The 27,893-nt window shown below is 43.8% G+C and overlaps 1 protein-coding gene across 4 annotated transcripts in view; it reads left to right on the top strand.

Annotated features, from left to right (window-relative positions):
* The window catches only part of LOC144828987 (sodium-dependent neutral amino acid transporter B(0)AT1-like), a 1,274,746-nt gene that overhangs the window by 1,053,120 nt on the left and 193,733 nt on the right, over window positions 1-27,893 (top strand). For all 4 annotated transcript variants that reach the window (XM_078687667.1, XM_078687664.1, XM_078687665.1 and 1 more), the window contains one exon: window positions 8,167-8,326. In XM_078687667.1, coding sequence (XP_078543793.1) covers window positions 8,167-8,326 — 160 coding nt within the window. The remainder of the gene's footprint in view (window positions 1-8,166; window positions 8,327-27,893) is intronic.

The following is a 27,893-nucleotide window of genomic DNA, read 5'->3' as shown; positions in this document are numbered from 1 at the left end:
AAATCTAGAATAAAAATCACTAGTGTCTTCATCTTGTTTCTGTTTACAGGCTGAGATGGCATCCCAATCTTCCTTTTTCGTGGCTAGTAATCTTGGCAAGACCTGTATTAACAGTTCGGGTAATTCTTTGGCTTTCTCCCCAAGACCAGTTCCTGGGACTCGTGCATTATCTTCGGTCTCTAACGCGGTCCAATCTATCTTTTTCTCTCCCACCTCCCATTCTTTTTCTTTGAGTTTTTCATATATGCCCGCAGGCAACAGGACCTTTAACATTTTAATGATATCAGGATACGTATATTCTCCCATACGGAGCATGTCCTTTAATTCTCGATGGAACCCTGCTGGATCTTTATCGTGACAGGGTATTAACTTTTTCATTTCTAGAAGTTCTATTTTCGTGATAGGGGTGTAAACAAATACTCGTTCGAGATTTCCTCCCTCTCCCTTAACTGGATGTACTTCTCGCAACGGATTCTGTCTGTCTATGTAGAATGATTTTCTTACTGGGGGTGGAACAGGAACAAAATGTGGATTCAGGAACGTTCTGTATTTGTGGCGCTGTTCTAAAATGACGGTAATTAAATCGGTACCTAGACCTTTCCATCGGTTTAGGAGTAACTCGTTCAGTACATCATGTAAAGGACCTGGATCAGAATGCTGATCCTCATACAGTGTAATGAGGTGCTGGATCATATACATACCCACCAGTCGCTGCTCGGCTGGGGGCAGTTTCAGAAACATTTGGGCCACTACTTCGTCTGGAAACGTGGTAGAATCACTAACCCATCGGACTGCTGATCGGGCTAGTTTTTGTTCATGCATGGTACTAAGTTCACTATAACCTATTCGTAGTTTCAGAACTTTATCGGTAGCCTGGAATACTTGTTCAAGAGAACACTGTTCTGGTACTGAAGGAGGAAAAGCTTTCTTGTAATCTAGACGTGTGTGTCTATCGGGGAGTCTCGTTCTACCTACATACGCTATTCTGGCGGGATTCTCGGTGTCTACATCTTCGTCTGAAGAATCATTCTCTTTGTCTGCTACTATTCTTGCTTTCTCTTTTTGGTGTATACTTATAATTTCTTTACGGATCTTTCTGTACATAGTTTCTATACAATTTTGTGTCTTGTGTTTTCCGTCTGCTATATTGTCACTCCATCTTGTCAGGACTTTCATATCTTCTTGACTTTTATCAGGACGGTCCTGTTCTCTTATTAAACAATTTATCAGAAATTGCAAAATCATGCCTTGAGTCTCGACTTTCCTGTGTGCCATAGCTTCGTGAATACTTCCTGGGTTCTCCCCAGTTCGGACAAAATGATATATTCTGTCTAAATGTTCTTTCATATCTGATATGGTGATCAAGAAGTTTGCAACTCGTCGTAAACGTACGGAGTATAATATCATGTGATCTTCGCCTGGTACTGGATCATATCTACAATCAGTAAGGAACTTCTTGAGGGCTTCATACGTAGCCACTTTGGGCGGACGCTGTAACGCTGCATCTCTCAGCGTCAGGCGTTTTGTTTGAGGCGGGGTGGTAGGAGCACCTCCCCCTGCCCCTTGTGAACTGGAATCGTCAATTAATACTGGATGTGCGGCTGTTGGTAACGTGACTGGTACAGTAGGGATACGTAATGTGGGTTGATCCTGTGGTGCTGGCGCATGGACAGGACCAACGACTGGAGGCACAGGAATTACATTATTAACAGGGGGCTGGACTTGAGCTTGGACTGGCGGAGTAGGATTTGTATTAGCATATTCTGGGACAGTGTCGTCTAAATAGGAAGAAAGAAAAATTTCAGCTGCAGTCGGTTTATGACGCAGTTTAGTCTGGACTAATGGTGGCGGTAAATTATGGGGTGCTTCCGGGGTCGCCTTCGGCAAACCCTCGGCGAGAAGAGGATACATACCTTTAATTAGGGCATTTCTCTGTCTGTCTGATTGTTCTGCTCTAACTCGTTCACCTTTTTCTAGTAATTCCCTTTCTTGGGCTTTTTCTGAGGATTCTCTACTTAATTCTGCTTTTCTGAATTCTTTCTCTGTTCTTTTATGCGATTCTTTACGCCATAATTCTATGGCATCTTTCTGGGATTGTCTGGCTTTCTTTTTCCATAATGCTTCTTCTATTCTCATGATGCACTCGGCATCCCATGTACCTGATACAGGCCATCTATATTTCTCTTCAAGATTCTTTGTATAATCCACCCATAAGTCTAGATATAATATGGCATCTAAGCCATGCTTGTGATACATAAAGTGTCCAGGACTGTCCCTAGGAGGGACAGGAACTGCTTCTTCGAGTAACCCTTTTCTGGTTCTTATCTGACGTAACTTTGAAAACAGAGGCATATTTGAGTCGTACTTGAATTAAACACAATACACAATGAACACAGTAATGAAATGGCAAACAAATCACTCATACCACGACATAGAAATACATTAATAACAGTTCGAACAGAATACTACCTAATACACTGAAAAACATAACACTTGAATTTCTCGAGAACGGACTTACTAGAATTACTGGATGCACTGCTAAAACAGTACAGAACATACCGGTCTCATAAAGAGACACGTCATACCGTATCCACCTAGATGGACACGTCGGACTGGATCTGCGTACCCAAACCCATCGGACCGGAGACAAACTAATGACCCCGTCTAGATACTCCCCCAGCAACGGTACTCACCGGGAAGCAGAACTGAAGGCCTCGGACTGGACTGGACTACTACGACGTCTGGTTACTACGCATGCGCTTCGAACTTCGGGCTTCAGAAACAGGTGGGCCTCCGGATACCTCGGACCTTGCTCTCTCGGCTTGGGCTCTGGTCGGGACGAACCGCATTCCTCACCGCCTCGTCTGGATGCCGGACCGCAGTCTCCATCTCCTCCGTGGGCCTGAGGGAGACTTGATGAAGCAGAAATATCTGCACGTGCACGGTAGAGTTCCGTCACGGCTGTAGAAGGGTCAGGGGGCCTGCGTTACATCGCCGGCGCGTGGGGAAGGGGCTCGTCCCTGTTCGGGCGCCATTATGTGGTAAATAAATAATTAATTACCGGTACTATTTTTCTATGCATTAAATAAAACAGATACCCCGGATCCTGCCTCTTATTTATTGAGCTATCTGAGTCGAACAGGCTTTAATCAAGCATAAGGGAAGGGACAGGATCGGAACAGCCTGTAATAGAATGGCATGGAATGGCAGCTGCAACGTCTCATTAACAGTACATGATATATATAGTAAAACAGTACAATTACATTGAATACAGTAGGCGTAACAAGTGACAAACGTAAGATAAGAACAAATGGGCGTACAAAGAAGGCGTGTACGTAGACATGTGATGAAAACGTCACAGAAGGGTCATAGATGGGTGGATACATGGAGGGGGCTACCTGGGCAGCTGGAACCTTTAACCTACTGGTGCGCGCAAACGGGCCATGACGTGTAACTAGGGAGAACTGGGGGCTTTGACTTCTGCACTAGAAGAGGAGACTAAAGTCTGGGATGTCAGGACGACATGTACCTATAGCATATCTGGTATCTGGTGTTTGGAGAACATGTTGATAGAATCTAAAAGTCATCAGAGCAAAGGCTACTTGACACTAAGGCTGGTGCATGCATATATTCTTCATGTATTGCGTGTGCTATGAATCTTCTATGGATATTAATACAGTAATTCACTTGCATGGAGACAGGTCGACTAGACTATAGCTGAAAATGTTTATGCGGTTCGTTAGCTTAGGAATGTGAAGACAGAGAGCTGAACTGATAACTGTAGGCATAACATATTCTTGGCAGACAGGCAGGCAGAGCCAGGCCGGGCACCGCGCTGCGCGGCAAGAAGAAAGCGAAGGGTCAGGGATGCGGGAGGGGCTGCATCGCTCCTCGGAGTGGGTTCAGGAGACTGGAGACTCGAATCTGGTGTCCGGGCCCTTATGAGGCCTAGAAACGGGGACAATTCGATGAATTAACGTGCATAATGTAAAACGTTGGCAACATAGGCCTAATACTCGTTGTTTTCACGAGGACAGGAAACTGGCATACTAACGTTGGACACAACTATAATTGCGTCTTTATTCGGTCAAGGGGGAACATATGCATATCGATCATGCACATATAACATATAATGGGGGAACACGTAGGGACACATGACAAGGCAAAATTCAATTTTCCTCACATTTACGCGCCAAACGATCCAATATTTCTCTCTCTCGAGAATCAGGCAGTTGGCTACGCAACTGTTTTCGCTCCGATTCAGGGGTCGTACTATGCGACCCAAAGAAAGGAGACCAAAGACTAGTAACAGTGTTGGTCATTCTCTGTCGAACAGAAGGAGAGATCGACAGGACGGGAGATGAAGCGGACTGAGAAAAGGTCAACGTAGGAGCAGTAGTGGGGGAGGTAGCAAGAACAGGTGAAAAAGGTGCATAAATTAAAGGCGGAGCAGGTAGCAAAGTCAGTGGCCCTTGAGGAGGCTGGACCAGAGGAGCAGGGGCCAACTGAAAAGGAGCTGGCGGCTGTTGAATAACTGGAAGCTGCACAACTGGAGGTTGCACAACTAAAGGTTGCAGAGGTGCTGTAGCACTCTGCGCATAAGGGGGTGGCGAACTCAACAAATGCGACATTAAAGGATCTTTCTCAAGTTCCTTCGCTGCATCTTGTTGAAGAAGCGGCAAAGCTGGATAGCATTTATCAATCACCATTTTATGTTGCCTGTGCACCTGCTCACTCGCCTGTTCCTCTTCGTTATCTTTAAACTGCATAGCAGCTTGCATTATCGAGATACCCCTTTCTCTTTTATTTCTCTTCGCTAATTTAATTTCCTTCTGTTTGGCTTCCTTTCGCCATAGGCGGAAAGAGTCAAACATTGCCGGCCGGGCTTTCTTCTTAAAGAGTTTAACCTCTAAATTATCTAGAACTTCGGTATCAAAACTACCATATTGGGGCCACTTTAAGACACCATCTTTCCTAGTGTACCTAACCCATACCTCATTATACGTGATAGGGCCCACGCCGTGCTTCACATAGAGCTCATAGGTTGGAGTTCCAATTGGAGGAACCGGACACGAGTCCTCCAATCGGGAATCCCTATTCCGACCACAACAAAACAAATTTCCAAGTCTGCTAAGACCAGGCATCTTCGCTCACTAGTCTAACTTCAAACTTCAAAGGATTATCGAATACGATAGTCTCGTGAATACACGAGTCCCTCGGCTTTGGTACTTGCAAGTTCCAAATCAAAGATCCCAAGGGGATACCCAAAACTAAGAACCAAACTAAGGACTGGGAGACGCTCCACTCATACTTAACTGAGGTATCGATGACGTCACCAGAAGACCCATCTATCGTCTCGCTCTACAAATCGTCTAAGGCTCCAAGACAGGGCGATAGTTAGGGCAGCAGTCCTTCGTAACCGTCGGAAAGCGGGGAACCTCGCAGCAAAGACTTTCGGACCACGACGACATACAGGGGTCGATGAAGTGGCTGGCCTTCCTCCAGAATTTTCTCACGGAGCTCCTCACGATCTTCAGGCTTTGGACCCGTACCGCTGAAATCGCCCCACGTTGGGCGCCAAATGGAGAACCGGGTTATTTAGAACCCAGCGGTGCCAGGGGACACACCTGAAATCTCCGGATTCACCTGTCTCAGAATTACAGAAACGCTGCAACTTCTTGGTGACGTCAGAGATCAAATTTATTGGCTGCAACCAGTAACAGAGATCCACGAAGTACAGTGGCTGTATATTCGTAGGAGACTGCTCAATCTTACAAAGCCAGTCAACCCTTTTTATACAAAATATTACGCTTCAGGCAAACATTCCTTATTTACAGTAAACCAATCCCATGTGTACACGACAAAAGCATTGCATGACGAACCCACATTTGAAGTCCAGCCCACCATCAATTACCCGGCAAGGCCCAACGCTCTTCATCAGATAAATCGGACGGACCCCTAATTAAAACGGGCACCTCCTCATCGTAAAACAGGCCATAAAGAAAGGAGCAGAGACTGGTGCGAGTAAGGTTAGACATAGTTGTGTGCAATAAAGAGTTTATGGTATGCTGTGCCTTGATCTCTAATCTCGATCGGCTACTGGGAAAGGAACTGACCAAACAGGTTTGGCTTCGGGCAACGGAGTCAGCTTGCCCAGGTCACACAGAAGTCAGCTAAAGGTGTCCGTGTCCCAAAGACTCGTTCGGCCTTAGTCATCGGCCTATGTGAGGGCAACCACAAAATGGCTGCCATGCACAAAATGAAACCCGAGGGTTCAGAACGGAATCTCTGATTTCATTGTGATCTCGTCACTCGAACATGACGAAAATACTTGTATATACTATACTCGCCATTCTCGGTCTGCTGATATCAAAATCGTCATGATACGATGATATTTATGGAACGGGTCCAGAATTCACGGAACCTCAGTTAGAAGCTTGAATCAACACTATTCCATTCTTGAAGATAGTTATGCAAAGGCCCGCTCTGAGTCTTAGTGATGCTATGGTCATGAATTTAGTACCATGTGGGATATTAGTTATGGATTTTATGTTAAGCATCTTTGTAATGGCATTGCGCCATTTCGCCGTTCTTCTGGTGAAGAATAATATGTCTTTAGCGATGATGCCATTATCCGCGCAGAAGGCAGTGTCAGAAATCAGCGTCTCAGGGTTTTTCCTCATGAGGTTGTGCTTGAATTTTTTGGCGGCATTCTTGGAGAGCTTGGCTGGGTATTTTATGATATGGGCGTTCCTACCTACTAGTTCTAGGTAGTTGTCCTCCATATTTGTTATTTGCAGATGAGTAATATGAATAATGTTTAGAGTGCTCTCTTGTTGATTCTAGTGATGGGGGATTACGTACTCTCTCTAACATGAATACCTTTATTCTAGTTTATTATGTTTTTTTATTTTATTATTTTTTTTTTTCAGATTGCTTTGTGCTGCTCGCTCAGTGATCATGATTCTTTTTCATTCATATGTTGAAAGGTACTTTCAAGATGTCCGCCAGAGTAGCAGTCTTTCTGTGAGCTGAGGTGTCTTTCTCTCTTTCTATTGTAATAACTGTCCTCTTTCCCTTGCCTTTGTTTGTTTCTGTCGTATTGTATAGCTCCTTTTTCCATTTCTGCTTTTCTGCTTGTCCGCTTTCATTTACCTTGTTTCTTTCTGCCATTTTGGGGGTGTTTTCCTATGATGTTTTCCTCATTAGGAGAGTCCTATAGTTAAGATGGCCCACGTTTTTCACCACTAAATGTCTTCTGCTGCCGCCATTTTGAGGTCAGGCAGGCCAGTTCGTGAACTCCGATTCCCCAAAAACAGCCGAGTTCAATGTTCCCACTCTCCTGCTCTCAAACAGACATCACGCGCATTATCTAGTCCACTATGATGTTTTCCTCATTAGGAGAGTCCTATAGATAAGATGGCCCACGTTTTTCACCATGAATTTAGATACATTCATGCTTTCCCCCTTCTATAACAACAATGCCAATAGTGAACTAAGAGGCAAGTCATTTGTGCACCCTGTGGGTAGCCTAGGTTGCTAATATACTTGGACATTATAATCAAACACTGGAGCAGGTTTTGTACAGCACACATTCTAAACTCATTTATTTGGAGGTCCTCTTATATACCATAATGAAGAAAAAGAAGTCAAAGTGAAGAAAAATGCCTATGATCACAGTTTGGTCAAGGGGTAACATGCCTGGCTTCCCCTACAACCCCCCGAGCCACGCTGACCCCCTACCGCCATCTTGCCGGCATCAGTGCGGCCCTCGGTCACACCAAAGACCATACTTTGCAGCCCCATGGCAAACGTTTGCAAGTACCCAGTTTGGACAGTCAATTGAAGGCTCAGTTTCTGATATGAGCCTGTTGCCCTCTCCTCATTCGCTGATGGTATAACGTTTTTTTAAAACAAAAAAGGACTCAACCAAATCCTTGTTCAATACAGAAGTATTGTTTGCTAAATTATTTGGTCTTTTTTCAACTTATCTGGTCTACCTCACAGCGGTTGGTGATTGAGTCATCGTGGCCATTCAACTGCCATTCTGATACATATAGTTCTGTGGCAGGCTGTCAAGTAAACAAAGACAATGTAAATTCTTGTTTATGCTGTTTGTTCTCCATACATGAAACATTTGACTGATTGTTGCCATTTATTTTGCAGGAACAATCTGTGCAGTATCATTCTTGATAGCATTGATTTTTGTGCTAAATTCCGGAAACTATTGGCTGGCCTTGTTTGACAATTTTGCTGGATCCATCCCCTTACTTATCATTGCTTTTTGTGAAATGGTCGGAGTTGTCTACATTTATGGAATAGACAGGTACAAGCTCATATCATTATACTGCTATAAATCCAGCATCCTAGACAGTATGTTTTTACATTAGTTAACATAATTTCTATTGCAGGTGCTAAGACTTGCAATAAAACACAAAAAAGTTGACTCGTGGCCTTACCTCAAAGACAAATACATATAAAGGGGGAAGTGGGAGACACACCTGAATGGCCTTGAGCAAGTGAGTGTCGTGAGTAAACTCAAACCCACTAGGAGTGTTCGGAGCAGAGTGGGATGGCATTACCAAGCTTTTTTTTAAAGAAGCCATAAATTGCATATTCAGAACAACATATGCTACCACCATGGTGAGTTATAGCATCCCTGCCCTTCTAGTGCTGACAGACAGTCCCATAAAACTTTGCAAATGCACGCTGATATTGCCCCAAGGCAGCTTCTTTTACAACATTAGTGCCCATACATACACAACTCCACTAACGCACCTTCGTCTTTTAGAAAGCAGTTAACAGACTGCTCTGACACTTTTTACCTGCTTCCCACGACTGGATCCCACGGATCACCTGCTCCTGCTTTTACAGATCCTGATCTTTGCCATGTGTCCATGTCAAGTCCTGCCAAACCTCTGTGAATGACTCAGGTTGTGTGGTTGACAAAGGTGTGGAGAACTCCTTAACATTTGTAGTATATGTTTGTGCAATAATAGTAGCATGTAATATTTAAGCAAACTAAAACAATTCACTGTTTCTTTTGTGGAATGTAATTGATGAATGTATAATCACTATCTGAAACACAAATGAGGCAATATCGCTTTAATTTCCTTAACAAAATTCTCCAGTCACACAATCCTTATAGAGATGAAGCAACTCCTGTGACAAAAGTGCAGACAATGTGACTAGAAATCTGTGCTGGAAACACGTCTTCCACTGTCAGTCAAATTGTGTGACCTTGGATAAACAACTTTACATCACTGAACCTCATTTTCTTAATTTCGAAGTTTAGGACAACATATATCTATCACCTGAACTATCATACTAGTACAAAGCCTAGGGGCTTATTTATTGGCATCTGCAAAGTAACATCTTACAGTACAAATAATGCATCACAATAAAGTAGGAGCAGGGAACAGTGATGGGGCGAGAGAAAGGGGACCCATATGTGATTTACATCAACTGTATTAAATAGAGCATCTCAAGCATCAATTAGATGTTGCATAGTAAGCTGACATTTCTAAGTAATTATCTCGAGGGTCATTCTAATATATAGGATGAATTACACAGAAATCTTACTCTATTTGGATTTTCCAGCAGAACATAGAGCTAGGCTACTTCATCCCACAGCTAACCCGTGTCAATCTTTTCCCCTAACCAGGTGTGGGGATGTAGGGTTGTATTTGTTGCGTTCGATTTTCTAGCTAGGTCTAGTAGCTCGTGAGCGCAGATATGCTAGGAGTGATTCCCAAATATCTTTCGGGCAACTTTGTAGGGGTATTAGTACTCAGTATTGGGCCAATTGTTTCTGGCAATATGACGCGTCCTGTAGCGATAAGGCAACCTTGGGGACACCCTTCCTCCCCCAGTGGTTAGCGAGTTGGCGTTTAGCTAGTAGTAGCAGCATGGCTGTTAGGTGGCTTGAGGGCATAGGTATATATGTTTAACGTAGCCAAGAAGGCTAACTAGTGGGGTGAAGGGAATCACATGTCCTAATATTTGTTGAATTGTGGAGTGTATCTCCTGCCAGTAGTCTAGTATCTTGGGGCATTTTCAGGCCAAATGTAGGAATGATGCTAGTGGTGTCGAGCATTTTTCACATCGTGCCTCCTCGTTAAGGCCCATTCGTTTCAGCTGTAGGGAAGTGCGGTATAGTCTATGTAAAAATATGAAATGTATGAGGAGCAATCTGTAGTTAGGGGATAATGCCTCCAACTGCATGCAACAATAGGACCACTGGCCCGTGGTGATGGGGGGTCTGTGTCTAATTGCCACTGGGCTTCTGCCTTGGGGGTGCATATTGGTGTCTTGTCTATTGTCACCGCATATCACCTAGTGGCGAGTTTACGATGGGAGTTGTGCTTGAGTACCTGCTCGAGGGCGTGTAGTGTGGGTGGGGGTGCTGCGAAAGTAGTATGATTTGCACAACACGTAGATCGTATTTGAGTGTAGAGGACTGTATTAATCATGGTGGGTATAGGAGTGTCTGTAGGCATGGGTGCAGCTACGAATTGGTAATTGATGGATTTGAGGTCTTGATCTTGGTTACGTTTTTCCATTAGGGGGTCCGTGGACTGCCCCTTTGGTTGGTCTGTTCCTGTTTGTCGGGTAGATTTGCTTTCGAGTGAAATTTTGGATTGGTGTGTGTCATGCTTGCCCATTGTATACAAGAGGTGTAGCTCAATGCTATGCGACTGTAAATGGGGTGTTACGTATTGTCCCTGGTGTTAGGTGGAGTTACGATGGCTGGCAGGCCAATTCTGCTTTATAGTAGTCTGCTGCACAGACTTAGCATCCATGCCAGAGCTGCTGTTGGTGTTGAGGTGGTGGATTTTCAGCAGGCCTAGGTTTTGGGCTTATCAGGTTGCAGTTCAAGATTAGACCTGTAGTGCTCAGGCCCTTATGTTCGCCTTCAGTGTATTGCTTGGATTTGCGTGCAATTACGGGCGCACGCTTATGGTTCTCATGTCTTACAGGCTTTGGAGTCAGCAGAGTTGTGAGCAGGAAGGGAGGTAAAAGCTGGGATCTCTTTACTGTCCTGCCTGGGGCAAAAATGGGGTTCTATATTGACTGGCAGTGGGCTGCTATGCTGGCCAGCCCCCCTCGCAGTGCAATGGGCCAATCACCATCTGTGGAGTCATCCTATTGCTGGATTGTCCGCTTAGCCGGCGGAGCCTCCCTACTGAGCAGCCATTTCGATGCGCCGCCAAGCTCCGCCCCCAAGCCTAGAGGAAAATTTAGAAACATTTTGTGCTGGTTTAGCGTCACAAAAGTAACACCAACCAGCGCCAAATGTTTTTATTGCTAGTAACTTTCCAGCGCAAAACTTGTTTTAGACTGGAAAGGACACTCAAAGTATCTCAAAGCACTGCTTTGCGTTAATTTGCGCAGAGGAGGCATTACATGGGTGGAACATGGGCGTTCCCTTGTAACAACCCATGCCTTTTGACCCAAAACCATATTTAAAAATATTTGCAGATATGGTTTTGCACCAAAAGTTAACTCCCCTTCAAAGGATGCGCTAACAGGAGATATGCTTTCATTTCTCCATCCTTTTCTGACTTTGCATGGGTGATGCAGCGTGCAGCACGCATACAAAGTGAAATAAGCTTTCCATCATGTCTATGCATAGTATTTTGTACAAGAAGGTGTTAGAAAGGGGGGTCTCTAGTTGGCAAGGGCTTGCACCTTTGTCCAAATAGGGACCTTTCTTCCTTGTCAGGATAAAGGAATTACATTCCTAAAATAACACATGCTTACCCCCTTGTTAGCTTGACACGAGCAGTCAGGCTTATCTCATAGGCAGTGTGTAAAGCAATTAGACAAAACCAACAGTAATACAGTGTAAGCACTACAAAAGGACACCACACTAGTTTAGAAAAATATCCAATATTTTTATATATTTAAGACAAGACCAAAAACAATAACAATTCACAATACAGTACTTAAAAATCTTCGCTTATCAAAACATGCTTGAAAAACAGTTTCTTGATGTCGATAGCTCCGTCCGGGGATATCACCGCATTGTGAGCAAACAAATCCAAACAGTTCTGGCTGACCGTGGTGTCGCGGGACAGCTACGGTTTCGGGATGACCAGCAAACTGTACCTTTTAGAATAACCTTCACTACCTGCTACCCCATGTCGCGGGGGGGGCGTACAAAGATTGGCACCAGGGGTGCGGCAGCCCCTCACCTACAGACTCAGGCACAGGCAGATAAGATGGCGGGGACAGAGACGGCGGATCCCGTGGCACATAAGCTCGAGGCGGTATTGGCGGCAGTTGAGAAGCTTGGAGAGACCATAAATCAAATTCGCACCTCCCTGGAAGGTAAAATAGATACGGTGGCAGTTGATCTTACACTGCTGCGTGCAGACCATCGGAAACTCACAGACCGTACTGCAGCTACTGAAGGGGACATTACGGAGGTGTCGCCACGAGTGTCCATGGCTGGAAAGAACATTTGTGATTTATTGAACAGAGTGGAATTCCTGGAAGACAGAGGTCAGGACGCTGAAGACAGGGCCCACCGCAATATCGTACGGGTCATGGGCCTTACGGAAGGAGTGGAAGGAAGAAATGCTGTGACTTACGCAGAAGATTGGAATCGATTGCTGCAGCCAGGAGATGCCCTATAACCGCATTTTGTTATCGAGAGAGCTCGCCGGGTACCTGCCAAGCCCCCACCCCTGGTCCCAAACCCGAGACCACTTCTAATCCGATTATTGAACTACAGGGATAGAGATGCCATTCTCCAAGAAACTCAAAAATTGCAGGACATACAAGCAGACAACCACAAAGTCATGATTTTCCCGGACTACACTTTCCAAGTCCAGAAACAGAGAGATTCTTACCTTGCGGTGAAGAGGCGCCTGCGATAATGTGATCTCAAGTACTCTTTGCTGTTGCCTGCGAAACTGAGGGTCATTGCAAATGGTAAGACCCACTTCTTCACTACCCCGGAGAGTGCAGAGGCATGGCTGGAAACCCATGGTTCATCACAAACTGGGCGGAGAGAGTTGATGCCAGAAGCTCCTTTACGACGACACCGAAGAAGAGGAAGAACATCGCAGTCCCCGAGCTCGCAGGCATCTGGCCCACCACACGAGCTGATACTAAGCGCTCAACTTGAAGTGGTACAAGCTGTGGTGAACATCAGCGGATCACCGGCAGAAGAAACCAACTCAGACTCTGATCTACAAGGGCCACCTAGTGATCATGAACTATCAGCCAACTTTCCTGTTTCCCAGGTCTCCTGTATGTTGCCGCATGTCACCCCGCAGACTTCTGATAACATTGCTTGAGTATGTGTATATCAATAGTTTGTCTCTCTTCTTCATTGGCCGAGCGAGCTTTACGTGGTTCCATCTGACTCGCAAGTATAAGAGACTTTGTATGCTGTTTATGAGCTGTAATATTTGTACTTGGTAGCCGAGATGGTGTAACTTTTGCACGGTAGGTACCGGAACTGTCGACATGTTCCCCTTGTGGGCCCCTTATTCTATGAGAATATTACGTATGTTAAACAGGCAGTGGCCCTGTTTTTACAAGTGTCTAGCCAGAGATGGGTTTAGCTGCTAATGAAGGTCCCCTTCTTTTCTTTAGCTAGTTCCTGTATTGCTGGGAACAATAGTCCCCCCCCAGACGTTATTTGTGTGCTATTGTATTACAAGTTTGGGTGATTGCTAGTTGCAGAATTGCTCTCATGGTATTTTTTGATTGTGAATTGTTTTTATGTTTATTATGCCATCATTTTTTAACAAGGGTATGATTTTTGTGAAGTCAATTTGTGCAGAGTAATGTGCTTTAGCATGGATTCTGCATGCTTACTGCCAGCCTCTCCCACCCTCTCGTCGGATGGGACCGTTTGCACCCCTGACAGTTATTGGTTATGGTGCCCATCAAGATAGGAACCTGGAATGTGTGAGGTATCCATAGTCCGGCACGTCGCTACCTCATATACTCCTATTTAAAATATCATCACATACAACTAGCACTCCGTCAGGAGACACATCTGCCTCAAGTAGAAGTCACACGCCTCCACAGACGTTGGAGGGGGCAATTGTACGCGACGGGCTATTCTTCGTATGCACGAGGGGTTCTAGTGTGGGTAAGGCCGAGCACTCTGTTTCGGGTGCTAGACACAATAGTGGATGGGGAGAGCAGATATGTTATAGTTAGGGGTGTATTGGCCGGTCAGCCGGTAATATTAGCATCACTTTATGCACCCAACACTGAACAAGCAGCCTTTTTAGATCAGATATCGCAAAAACTATCCGCATGGCATGACACACCTATGATCTTGGGTGGTGATTATAACTGTGTACTAGATGTCTCCCTAGATCGATCTTTTCCTCCCTTGCCTGGCACAGCCACACACGCAGTTGCGAAAGCACTGGCACACTGGGCTGAGCAATAGCACTTTGCTGATGTGTGGTGATTCAGGAAACCGCTGGATAGGGTATATTCCTACTATTCCGGGGCCCATGGACTCTATGTGCGCTTGGACCGCTTCATGGTATCGAATGATCTCCTACCATGTATTCCTGAATCCTCCGATATGGGACGCACGCACTCTGGTAATAATCCGCATGTGATGGAGCTACCATGGGAGGCTTAGCTGCCGCCGATCCCAATATGGTGCCTCCAGCCGGATGTTCTCCTCGACGCACCTTTCCGAGATTTATTGGCCACCACAGTGGCACAATATTTTGAAGAAAATGCGTGCCCAGCCATGTCGCCATTGGTGGAATGGGACGCCCTTAAAGTACTTGTTAGGGGGCATTGTTTGGGGACACAGGTGGATATGCGTGCACAATTAGAAAAGGAACTTACCATCTTAGAACAAAGGCTGGCCACTAGTGAGCAAGCAGCCATAGATGGAGTCCAGGAGCGGCTGGATGTACACAGAGAGGAACATGCGCGACTGCTAGAGCGGTTGAGAAGTCTAAATTACGCTGCTCACTCAGCACGGACGCATCACATGGGTGATAAAGCAGGCAAGTAGTTTACATGGCTCATCCGCCAAAATGAGTCATCTGTGCCAATAGTATTGGTGAGGATGACGAATGGGAGAATTGCATTTACGCAGCGGGATATTCATGGTGCGTTTGTAATGCATTATCAAGATCTGTATAAGTCACGCGTGCGAGCTACGCCCCTAGAGCTACAGATGTATCTAGATTTGCCAAAACCTACACGCACCCAAAGTGAAGATCTAAACGCCCCTCTTCCATCAGAGGAAGTTCAGGACAGTATTTTCTCGCTGTCCAATGTGAAGTCATCGGGACCAGATGGTCTACCAACTGAGTTTTATAAGGCATACACTCACATTTTGGTGCAACAGTTACTAAAAGTGTACGAAACTGCGCTCAATGACTTTACCCTCACCACCACACACAACGAGGCCCTGCTAGTCTCCCTCCTTAAACCGTATAAAAATCCCGATTTCCTGGGCTCCTATCTCCCGCTGGCGCTCCTCAACACAGACTATAAAAACTTTGAATCACTATTGGCTAAACGTCTTTCACCCTCAGTAAAAATGCTAGTACACCCTGACCAGAATGGTTTTGTTCCTGCCCGGTGCACCTCTCCTAATATCCATAGGTTCTTCAAAGTGCAGCAATACGCAACACATAGTTGGCCCCGATCGGGTTGCTTGGTTCTGGATTTGGAGAAAGCCTTCAATTCTTTGGAATGGCCTTATCTGGCAGCAGTTTTGGGTAAATATGAACTGGGAGAGCATTATTTAAATATGATTCGCTATTATAGCATCGTCCCACTGTTCGAGTCCGCACCAGTGGGTTCAGCTCGTACGCCATTAGAGTGAGCTGGGGAACACATCAGGGCTGCCCCTTGACCCCGTTGCTGTTTTCTCTTGCTATGGAGCCTTTAGCGATGCTGCTCCGGAGAGATGGGGAGGCGTGGGGTATACGGCTGGGAGATGGGCTACACGCTGTTTCCTTATATGCGGATGATCTGCTATTATACCTCCGGAATGTCACTGCGATCCCGACGTCCATTGCGGACATACTGAGGACCTTTGAGGAGAAATCGGGACTCCGGGTCAATTGGGCAAAATCGGTAATCTATCTATTCAGTACCGATACAACAGAGGAAGCTGTAGTTCTAAATGGCTCGCCCCTCACATGGTATCCCATCACCTTCAGATATCTCTGTATTTTTATATATCGGATGCCTGATGTCTTATTGGAGGGCAATCTGGTGAGAGCAATTTCGGCTCTACGAGCTCAAATGCAATTTTGGAAAGCACTCCCGCTGAACGTCATAAGCCGCATCACCCTGCTGAAATCGATTGTACTTCCTAAGCTGCTATATTATTTCTCAAATCTCCCACTTTATATCCCACCTAGGATTTTCCGAGAGTTGGAACGGTTATTTCGGGACTTAATATGGAAAAAGGGGAGGCCACGAGTTGCTTTGTGGAAGATGCTCCTTCTGGTCAAGGTGGGCTGGCTGTCCCCAATATGGAATTGTATTATTTAGCTGCTCAACTCCAATGGGCAATGAAATGGCTAGACGGTAGGTGTCTGGAAGACACAGCGACTATGCACCAGCCCTGGACCCACTCTCAATTTTGTCATCTGTTCCACCCGTTGCTAAACTTCCACAACCACCACAATTACATTTGGGATTGGCGTTTCAATGTTACAAGAGGAGTTCATATCTTACCCGTGTGACCCTTCCACATGCCCTGATTTTGTCATTGATGGGAACACCAAGAGGTAGATTGGATACATCGGACACAGCCCTGATGACCTGGCACGCTGTAGAGTTAGACACTTTGGGTGATCTATATAGAGATGGCGTACTATTGACGTTCAAGACATTGGTCAAGGATGCTGAGTTGCCGGCAGGCCAATTCTTCCTACATACTGCCCTTCCGAAGGCTCTGTCAGCCGCCTGGGGGGACCTAACAGCCGTGCCACCGACACATCTACTATTACAACACCTGTATGTTATGTTATGTTATTCGCTTTTATATAGCGCTCGAATCACCTGGAGGCATCTCGGCGCTTCACTCTAAATCAACTCCAAGGGAGGACCGCACAAGGAACAAGGACGGGTTTAATACAGGAAAGCTTTTAAATGTTTTCTAAAAATAAGGTAGGAGGGGGTTTCTGTAGAGAGAGTGGAAGGCTGTTCCAATATTTGGGGGCAATATACGAGAATGCCATGCCACCGGATCTAAGGAGTCTAATGCGGGGCATTAGATACAACCGATAACTTTAAAACTTATAGAAAATGGACTGACACCTAGAGGTGGCACAGTCATATTCGTAATAGAGGCACACGAATATCGGCAGACAGAGGTATTCTATTCATGGATACACTTTCCAGCAGCAAATGCTGTAACAAAGGTCTTCCACTATTACAAAACAGAGGAACCTCCTGATGAATACACTCCTTTCGAGGAGGTGGAAGTACCACTTAAATTTCAAGAGCACGCGCTCTTGTTTAATGGCGCCCTAAAACACAACAATCACATCACCAGGCTCGGTCCATTAGGTAGACCAGGAGCAACGTGGCTGGTCCTAGCCGGATACACACCACATCCAGACATCGAAAGAATGTCTGCAGCCGATCTTCTAATACAACTAAAACAATTAATAAAAGTACATAGACAATTAGTCCAATATGTAATGCGGACTTCAACAATCCAACCAGCAATTAAAATTCCACAACTGACCCCTCATCAGGGGAACACAAATAAAATTACACCACAGAACATACAGTCCTGCCTAGGTAAAGTACCAGCTAAAAGGGAACAAATACCATTCTGGTTAGCACAAAAAATCACCCAAATAGAGGCGGTGTTTCCAGACACCACTCCTGTGGATAAACACAGGATTCTGACTATCTGTCTTCCAATGGGAATCGCACCACACGTGTAGGACTGTGACACTTGGGGTACAGTCTTTGCTTCCATTTACACAAAAACGCATGGTGTTCCATCCATCTCGGTAATACCAGATGTGCTAAAACAAATTCAAGATGAATACGGTCCAGAACCCGCTTTAACTCTTGGTATGAAATTACTGAAAGACTTCAAGCAGGTCTCGGCTATATTACTAGCCAATATAAAGGGAGAAGCAGCAAACGTGGCGATCCGCCAAAGGTTAAAAGAAACAGATATAGCAGACCAACCAGCTGAAATTGCCAGAATTATAGAAAAATCCTATGAGGAACTAGGTAGAGATAGTTTAGGTGGAATACCAGTAAAACCCCAACTGATTGAAAGTCCTGAAAAAATATTTATTAAAAATAATCTAAACAGTCAAAAAAAGAACTGGGATGGAAACAAACAATCCAATCCAAAAGAAAAGAGATTCCAGTCCAGAGGAAGGTCTCCTCGGCGGAGAGAAAGATCTCCGGACCAAGGACCCAAGTCTCCCCAAAGTGAGCCCTCTGGGAAAAAATACAACCTTAGAAATAGGGATAAAAGAAACCAGATAGATATCAAGATTTTGATACACGTCCCTCTCAATCTTTTCAGACTTCCTCGCAGAAATCGGAAAGAAGAGGACGATCGGAACCCAGAGAAGGGCACGTCAAGTCCAAAGACAAGGAACCTGCTCATCCAAATAAGAAATTACAATTTCCAAAAAAGAAGGTAGCCAGTATTAAAGTAGTTAACAATGCCGAGAATACTGAGGACACAACTGAAAAACGGAGAATGGGCTCAGACAATGCTAGACAGTGCAGCAGAAGTGAGCATAGCTCGCAAAGTCCTTATGAATCATCTGGAGACAGTGGACACGAATGAATACCTTCAAGTGGAAACTGCAGACACCAGAGTTAGCAAACCTCACAAAATATATGAAATAACTTTACGTATAGAAGGGGATAAGACTAGAAAAATAAGGGGACTATTTTGGGATAATCTCTCCAAGGGCTATGACATCCTTCTAGCTGAAAAAGACTGGCCACCAGAGTTTGTCAGGGACTGCCCTCATGGCGAAGAAATAATTATGCCTGCCTTCTCAAATCATATCCCAATTCATAAAAAATACACACTTGCTAGAAAGTGGGCAGTAGCTCAAGCTCCTGCTTTATATAAAAATCACATAGGATGGGATGAGGACTCTCCTCCTCACAAAATCCAGTTAAAATCACAACCTACTGCACAAAGACAGTACCCAATTAAGCGAGAAGCTAAAAAACAGGTAAAAGAAATCCTAGATCAACTAGAATACCAGGGGGTGATTGAAACTTGCACCTCACAAATGAACAACCCTTTGTTTCCTGTCTCCAAACCAGACAATTCATATCGTCTAGTTTTGGATTACAGACACCTTAACTCATGTTGCAAAACTTTTGCAGTGCAAAACTCGCATAGTGCGGCACTAATGAATAACATAGTGCGCAAAAAATACAAAACAACATTAGACATCTCTAATGGATTCTTTTGTCAAAATATAGCACCAGAGAGCAGATATTTGTCCGCGTTCTCAATAAATGGCGCTCAAAAACAATTCTGTCGGTTACCCCAAGGGTTCAAGAACAGCCCAGGATTATTCTCAGCGAGAGTAACAGAGTTACTACAAACATATGATGACGAAGCATTATCTTATTTCGACGACATATACCTAACAGATGATGACTTGGATACTCACTTGAAGAGAGTGAACACCATAATACTTGGGTTCGCAGCAGAGGGTTACAAATTCAACTTTAAAAAATCTCGAATTGCCCATCTAACAGTCCTGTTCTTAGGATATGAATTATCAAGTGAAGGCAAAAGCCTGGCTGACAATTTCCTAGAGAAATGTGCCGTACTCCAAGCACCTAGAACACTAAAAAACCTACAGTCAATTCTAGGCTTCCTAAATTTCGTAAGAACATACATTGCAAATTACGCAGAAAGGGTCAAGCCCCTTTATGATCTAATAAAACCAGATTTTAAAAGAACCAATTGGACTCAAACACACACAGAAATTTTGAGATCCTTACAAACAGACATGTTAATTAAAACAAAATTAGAAACACGTGATAACACACGCAATCTTGTGATTCGAGTCATCCCAGGAAGATGCAGATTCACATACCTGACCTCTAACGAGGGAGAAAAGGTACCAATTGCATTCAAATCACACTTGTACACAGAAGCTGAAAAGAAATTCAGCATTAAAGAAAACATTGTTCATGCAGTTCAAACCGCAATAGCTAGAGAAAAAGATAAAGCTGACGGTAGACACATCACAGTCAGAACAGCAGAATCAGCCTTTGAGGCATTAACAACACCGTGTAATTTACCAACAACAGCATTGAATCCGGAATGGATACAATGGGTGAATTCAATTACAACGGACAAAGTAAAATACTACTTTGATCCAGAATTAAAAGAATTGAAAAATCTAGAATATGAAAGAACATTCCCTCTGCCAATCGACATTCTGCCCTTACGACAGTACGCTTGTGTAATCTATACAGACGGACATGCTCAACCCTCCGTTTGGGGAGAACAAGCATACAACCCCACATGTGAGATTACAAAAGAAGTGTGGCGCGGAGGTAAACTAAGACCTCTATTAACAAAAACACACTCAGTAGAAACTAATTCAGAACAACAGACTGAAATAATAGCATTGAAAATGGCGCTAGATAATGCAGATCGCGAATTCCCGACACTCATAGTGTCCGATTCATATTACTGCGTCAAATCATATAACAACGATTTGCAGACATGGATTCAAAACGGTTACAAAGATGACACAGGTGCAACAATAAAGCAAAAACTGCTTTGGGAACAAATAGTTCTGTTACAAAAAGAACTACCAAAGACTCACGTGATACATACACTGAGTCATCAACGTGATGGCGTTCACGTTGCAGGGAATTCATTGGCTGAGACAGCCACAGCGGTAGCAACTGAATCGGCTTCCGTGGCTAGAAAAAAACGTACAATGAAATACATTGACGGTGAAACAGTGCTGGCGGTAAAAACGTCATCAAAAGGCGACTGCTCAGCGCTACCGATCAACTATCCACTCAATTATACATACATAATCGATGCAAACTCCGTCCCTTTTGCTCGAATCCCTGGAGTGGGGGATAGAGTAATTCGAAACATGGACAGGAGAACTTTGTTAATTGCAGACGCACATATGGGCGAGGGTCTCAGACACCTCAAACTAAAAGATTCTCTGGAAGAATTACAATCAGTGTACTGGTGGCCAGGCATAAGCCTGCAGCATCACATTTTTGTAAAAAAATGCCAGAACTGCAACAGAGATCGCAGTGGCGAGAGAAACGGTATACTCCCGTGGCGTTTCACTCCAGAAAAGATCAGCAGTAAAAAGCAAAGCGTCCGATTAACATATACAGGCTAGTTTCCACTTATAATGTAGATCCCCAGCACTCGGCTGACGTCTGGACTGTTATACAAAGATTTGCGAGTCTAAATGGCATATACGCTAGGAGCATGCTACGTTTGACAAATGTTTTCACTTTAGCCCTCAAGCTTGTGGGGAAGCACGGCCAAATGAGCATAGCGATGCGGGATTCTTCTCACTTCCTTCCTGAGGGATACGGGATGGTGTAAAGAAAAAACCAAGGCATAAAGCTATCTATAACAGGAAGGATATTAGGTTCGGGAGCTGGGTGGGTCAAACATCTAATAAGTGTCCAACGTAGTCTAAATAACCTGCCAAGAAATTCTCTGAAGGGATTCAGTCCGTATGAATTATTGTTTGGAACTAGGATGTTAGTCTTAGATCTTGACAGTCAGACTTCAGTGGTAAAGGAAAAAAGCTTTGATATCAAAGATCGTTTGGCTATTTTGCAGGACTTAAACAAAACAAGAAAAGACCTGAGCAACATAAAGTTGAAACAACAGCCAACAACCACTGAAGAACCACCACCTGTCCCAGCAAGACCTGTCTGGATTCCAAAAGTCGGGGATCTAGTCAGAGAAAAGATCGCGGTAAAGAAGGAATTTGGGCCTTCTTACAGAAAAGCAGTTCCTGTCTTGTCTATCAACGGGACAAGATCAGTTGTACTACCGCCGCTTGCTGGTAAAAAGGAGAACCGAGTTGTATCCATCGACCTGGTAAAACCACAATCATGTGGCCGATAACAAACAGTAGGCCAAGTGGACTCCCGATAAGTAGTAGAACACCAAGATTTGCTACCAATACAGAGGTCCAAACTAAGAGGCTAATCACATTCGAAACGCCTACAGAAGAACAACAAGGACTATGCAACAATGCATTGGAACTTAAACCTCTGAAAACCCAAATAAAAACATTTAGTAGAGACACACCAACCTACAATGAAGTAACAAACGAATATGCAAGAAACAGTAATCCTGAAGCAATTGGAACAATTGACAGAACTGCATCCGGCTACTTCATAAACTTTGATGATTCCTCTGAAGACCTAAGTGAATCAAAAACACAGCCATCAACAAAAACCTTTAAAGATAAAGCTAAAGAACTTTTGAAACAACTGAAAGAAACATATCTGATTTCTCCATGGATTGAATTTTGGGTGGGCTTTGGTGTATTTATCCTCATACTTTGGCTCATCATGGTACTAACTTTGGGACGCTTCATTGAGGGAAAATATGCTAAAATGGACACAGCAAGTCAGAAAATCAACTTGATCCTCAAGCCACACACATCTTCACACGTCGAGAAAAGAGAACTTTCTTCAGTCAACTTCACAGCCAATCCTATACCGGGTGGGGTAGCATGGGACAATACTGACTACGAAATGTATGGTCCGGTTGAGATCCTGAAATATCCACACCAAATTAAGATCTCGTTGAGTGACTTTGTAAAAACAAGCTCATTTGCTGATGATTGGGACTTTGAAAGTATAAATAATATGATGTCTGACTTAGTGATGTCTGCTAAATTTACCAAACATGATTATTTGCAGGGTTCGACTAATTATGATAGTATGTACTGTTACAACCACTATGGTAACCATTTTCTACATAAATCTGCACAACCTAGAAATGTTTTAAATTATAATCAATGGGAACATTGTGCAACCCCTCCAAAAGGAAGCTCAAGAACCTTTTACGACAAATATTCATACTTTTCAGGGTTCAACACAAGTAATGCTGAAACATTTTATTTCAAATTGTCAAATAAGACAGGGACAAAGACCATGCTAACAAACACAAAATTGATATATTCAGACTCATTTTTTGAACAAATGAATACTTTTGGTTTTGATTATTGGGACAAAAATGTTGAAGTTAAAAGTGTTTGGGGTACCAAAGAATGGCAAGTACAAGGTATAGAATCATTGTTTAGAGCCTGCATGATCCCAGAACAAATTATATTTTTAAATGACACTGTTCAACAAACTACCTGTCTTGGCCTAGCCAAAATCAAAGACTTAAATAAACCGTCTATTCCAAAGCCAACAATGAACAGCAATAGCTCTACAGATGAAGAGATAGACGTAAACTATATATTAAACCAAAACAGAACACATCCTGATTGGAAACAGTGGTTGATCTGGCCCACAGATACTAATAACTGTCAAGACAGATTCCTGAACAAAAAACAGGGGTTCAAATTGACCAGGCCAGACCCTAGATATTCCCAAAGACAACACCCAGGGATAATAACCACCTACAGGGTGGGCAAATTATGCCTTCAATGGCTACAAACTTCCACACTGACAGAAATTAAGCAACACCTAACTTTACTTACTGATGGTGCTGACTTGCGTGATTTCATTATGGGACCGCGCAAACAGCGTCAAAAACGCTTCATAGCAGCCTCTGTATATGCAGCTTACAACGAGGCCTGGAAGGTAACTCAAATTGAGACAGCAGAAAGTATACGGGAAATTGACCGTATTAATTTGGAAAAATCACTTTCTGTAGTGGACAATGGGTTAATGACTCTGTCCTCCAGAATTTTTTCTTTGGACAGCATTGTGTCTTCAGCAATCGACATATTATCGCAAGACTTACTGTTGTTACAACACGGTCAGTCTCAATTGCGTTCTATTGTACAGCTTGGCTGGACGTTACAAAATCTGCGTTCAGGCTATGTGCCTTGGCGTTTAATCAACACAACGTCACTATTCAATATCTTTAACCTTACTGATAAACAAATCAGTATGGCACAGAAGGGTGCTGATTATACAATCCTGAGCATTGAGAAACTCGAGAGATTACCAGTGACAATGTCAGAACGACCTGTCAGTGAATGGATAATACATGGGATAATTAATATTCCAATATCAACCTTCAGGTTTCAATACTGCCAAAAATATATACAGGCTGGCATGTACGAAAAATTGGGAAAAGGGTATATTAAGACAACATGGAACTTGCCCTATTCACATGCATGTGTCAGTAATAAAGGACAGAAAGTGTTTCTTAGTGGCAATAATTGTGCGATGTCACTAAGCGGTACACTTCTATGTAATGGAATTAGTTTGCATGGAGCCTGTGAAGGGAACTCAAATAACCTTTCATGTCACCAGCTAGGCACACCTGCAACAGAGATAGAACCATTCCTTAAAAGACTCTATAACGGGAGTTACATTCTAATTGTGGATCGCAGATGTTGTAGTCTTATGCCCGGGACTCCTTATCTCGTAACTACGACTGCGAAGGTCATGTGCTGTGGACACTCATTGTTCCCCAGCTCCTTTCCAGACAGGGAGGCAAGGGCATGGCCTAACTTGAAAATTACTTCTATTCGAATAGATACTTTAAGCAGAATGAAAACAGTGCTTCTTCAGACGCCGACCAGACTCACGTCATCAAAAGAAACGTATGATCTCCTAGTCGCAAGGACGACTGCAGAGATTCACTCATTGTTATCCACTAATTCCCCCATACATTTCGCAGAAATCCTGAATGAAATCTTAAATATTTCTGATACCAGTGGAGTCTCAAAGGTATTTAAGACAGCATTTTCGATGGCATTAACACCATTCAAAGCCATACTGGGTATTTTTCCAGATTTCGTCCATTCGATTTTTGGCGGACTTCCCCTCATTTTGGGACTAATTGCAGGAATCCTATTCTTGGTCCTAATATTTCGTTATGGCAAACCATGTCACAGACAAAACACCTGCGACAAGGGAAGAAACAATCCGAGCCATTGGATACCGGGACCGGATATCAAAAATCCTGGGACTATCCCGGCTTAGAGACCTGAACATGACTTGGTTTCTTTCATTTCGACCAATGTGGCATCAATGTGTTTTACCTGTATTAAGGTGCCTGCTGTGCGGAGAAGAATGCGTGTTGGACACCTGTCTGACGCTACAATCGGATGCGCCTATGGATGCAGAAACATTGTTGAGTCCGATAAAGGCTCATGCTTTGTGCTGCCCTCAACGGCTGCCAATCCTGATGACGGCATTCGTGGAAACTTCACCACTACGATTAAGGGGTAGTGGAGTTCAAGATGAAAGCAGCATCGATCAGGTACGACCTTCTGTCAGCAATACTAATCAAAACGTCAATGGAGACAATCATGCGCACGAATGCATGGTTACACCTTTTTCCGAGTTAGTGGAACTCTCCCAGGAAGCTGTTGACAGCTTTTTCGACAGTCTAAATGATATGATGTTCTCACCAGAGCAGAAATAGAGACTTTTAAGCAAGCTAGCACACGGCGTTCCCAACACCCTGAATTTGGCCTTCAACTTTAATAGCAAAATAACATGAGCAATTATCCCTCCAGTTCACGGACAGCGATTTTTTCAGCAGCCCCAAAATATTTTTACGATTTTTCGGGACACTTATCTTCTGCTTAAAGTAAGAACTATTCTTAGAGAACTAAAATTTCTATTTTTAGAAACTTTATAGACATTAGCTGCCCGCTGGTATGTTCATAATTATTTTTATTCTGTGATGAAATGGTCTCGAACCTTTTTCTTCTGTATTAAGAGCCATTTCATGTGTAAATTCTCATATACCAATTAGCAATAATGTATACATATGCGTGATTACTTTAGCATTATTCTACAGCTTGAGTGCATATAGTACATGTGAATATTTTTTTCCGTATATTACATTATTCGAAATGCATTATATGTATTTTGGGGTGGTAAGGTATACACGATACTCTACAGTATGTTTTACTATGCCTAGATTCGTAAACATGGCCATAGTTAGCGTGGAGTGGGTGTGATGTATTCTTATAGGTTCTGTATCGATCCCCCTATTCCTGACCCTGTTCTGGTTAACAAGTTAACTAGCAGCCATCCCATGATGCAGAAACCGTTATCTGATTAAGCCACACTACGGCACAGGAACGTGTTATCTGATTAGGTCATAACGCTTGCCATCTAATTAGACAAGCGATATTCCTCCAGCCCCCGATAAGGCATACGGAGTTCTCAAAACAAATCAAACCTATGACAACCTGGGAAAAACCCTGCGGCCATTGTTTTGATTTCATCGAGAACTTCAGCAAAAGAATGTGCTAACGACCAAGTCGTATGACATCCTTATTGACGTATCTATGTCCATCCTTACGTCAATCTCGGCACCTTACAGGTATAAATATTACCGTATTGCCTTAAGCAAACACACGCGGTGGTGACGAGATCGGAGCAGCCAGACTTGCCGAAGCCCAGAGCAGAGCAGACCCCGCTGGCGCAGCCCCGCCTTCCTGACGCGCTGAGAACGAGAAACTGCCTTTTCTCCTGCCGAGAAATCCAGCTCCGGCGCTTCCGGGTAGCCCTCGCAGGCAGCCTGGAATATCGAGACCAGAGACGAGAGATACCATCCCTCATTCATCCTAGATTCCAGGTACAGAACTGAATAACCCCTTGCAGAGAATTCTTGAGTCAGTCACTTGGCAAAACAAACTTAACTTAAACTGCTACTTTCTATTCCAGCCCACGTATTAGGCTTAGGTCAGTTACACTGGGGTAGGCGTAGTTAGAAACACCAGTTGAGTACGATTAGTCAAATGTATATGTGTATGTATCTATTTTATCCATTTTAAACCACCTTATGGCTTAGAAACCATATAAATGTTTTTACAGTATTATTTTATACTTCTGCTTTTATTGTATGCACTTTACTTAACCATAAGTATTGCGATAATATCGATCCATTTCTCTTGTATGAGAAAAGAGACTGATCAATAAATAACATCTTTTATTGAACATGCCCGTCTCTTCATTTTCTCTACAATCTGGTGAGACTAAGAATGCACGTACTGACTGAGTAAAATAAGCTGTCTTTTGTTTTCACACGACTCTAGAGATACACTCTTGATTAGGGGAGAGCAAAGTTGTCATGTTCTATGGTTGTCAGAAACTAAATCCCTTCTTGTCTATCCAGGGAGGTTCAACTCCTCCTTGCCTATTCGAGAAAGTTTCTAGTGAACTCTGAGCTAGCTGGCAAACCCAAAACTTTAAGTCTAATATCGACAATAGAAGACCTAGTTAACGTCTGGTCTAGGCCTATACTATTGAAGGTATTATTCCAATGCGCAGAGCCTATTGGGATAATAGGAACTACACTACAGTCTTATGTCCAACCTTACGTCAAACCCGGCACCTTCCAGGTATAAATATACCAATGTTGCCTTAAGCAAACACACGGTGGTTTGGAGCAGAGCGGCTATCTGCTTGCCCGAAGCCCAGCCGATGCGAGTGCCGAAGGAAGCCGACCCTCCCATTTGACGCACTGAGAGAGACCCTGTCTTTTCTCCTGCCGAGAAATTTCAGCTCCGGTGTTTCCAGTCACCCTTGCGGGTTGCTGGGAGATCGAGTCCTGAGACACGAGATACAAGACCTCCTCCATTCTATTACCAAGGTACGGAGCTGACTAAATCCTTAAGAGAATTCTTGACTGACATTCTTGGCAAAAAACCAACTTATCTTAAACTGCAACTTACTTACTCCTTCCCACGTATTAGGCTTAG

The sequence above is a fragment of the Lissotriton helveticus genome, chromosome 4_1, assembly GCF_964261635.1.
Source record: "Lissotriton helveticus chromosome 4_1, aLisHel1.1, whole genome shotgun sequence".
NCBI classification, from domain to species: Eukaryota; Metazoa; Chordata; class Amphibia; order Caudata; family Salamandridae; genus Lissotriton; species Lissotriton helveticus.
The sequence above is the reverse complement of the archived record's forward strand: the minus strand, read 5'-3'. Positions and strand labels throughout refer to the sequence as shown.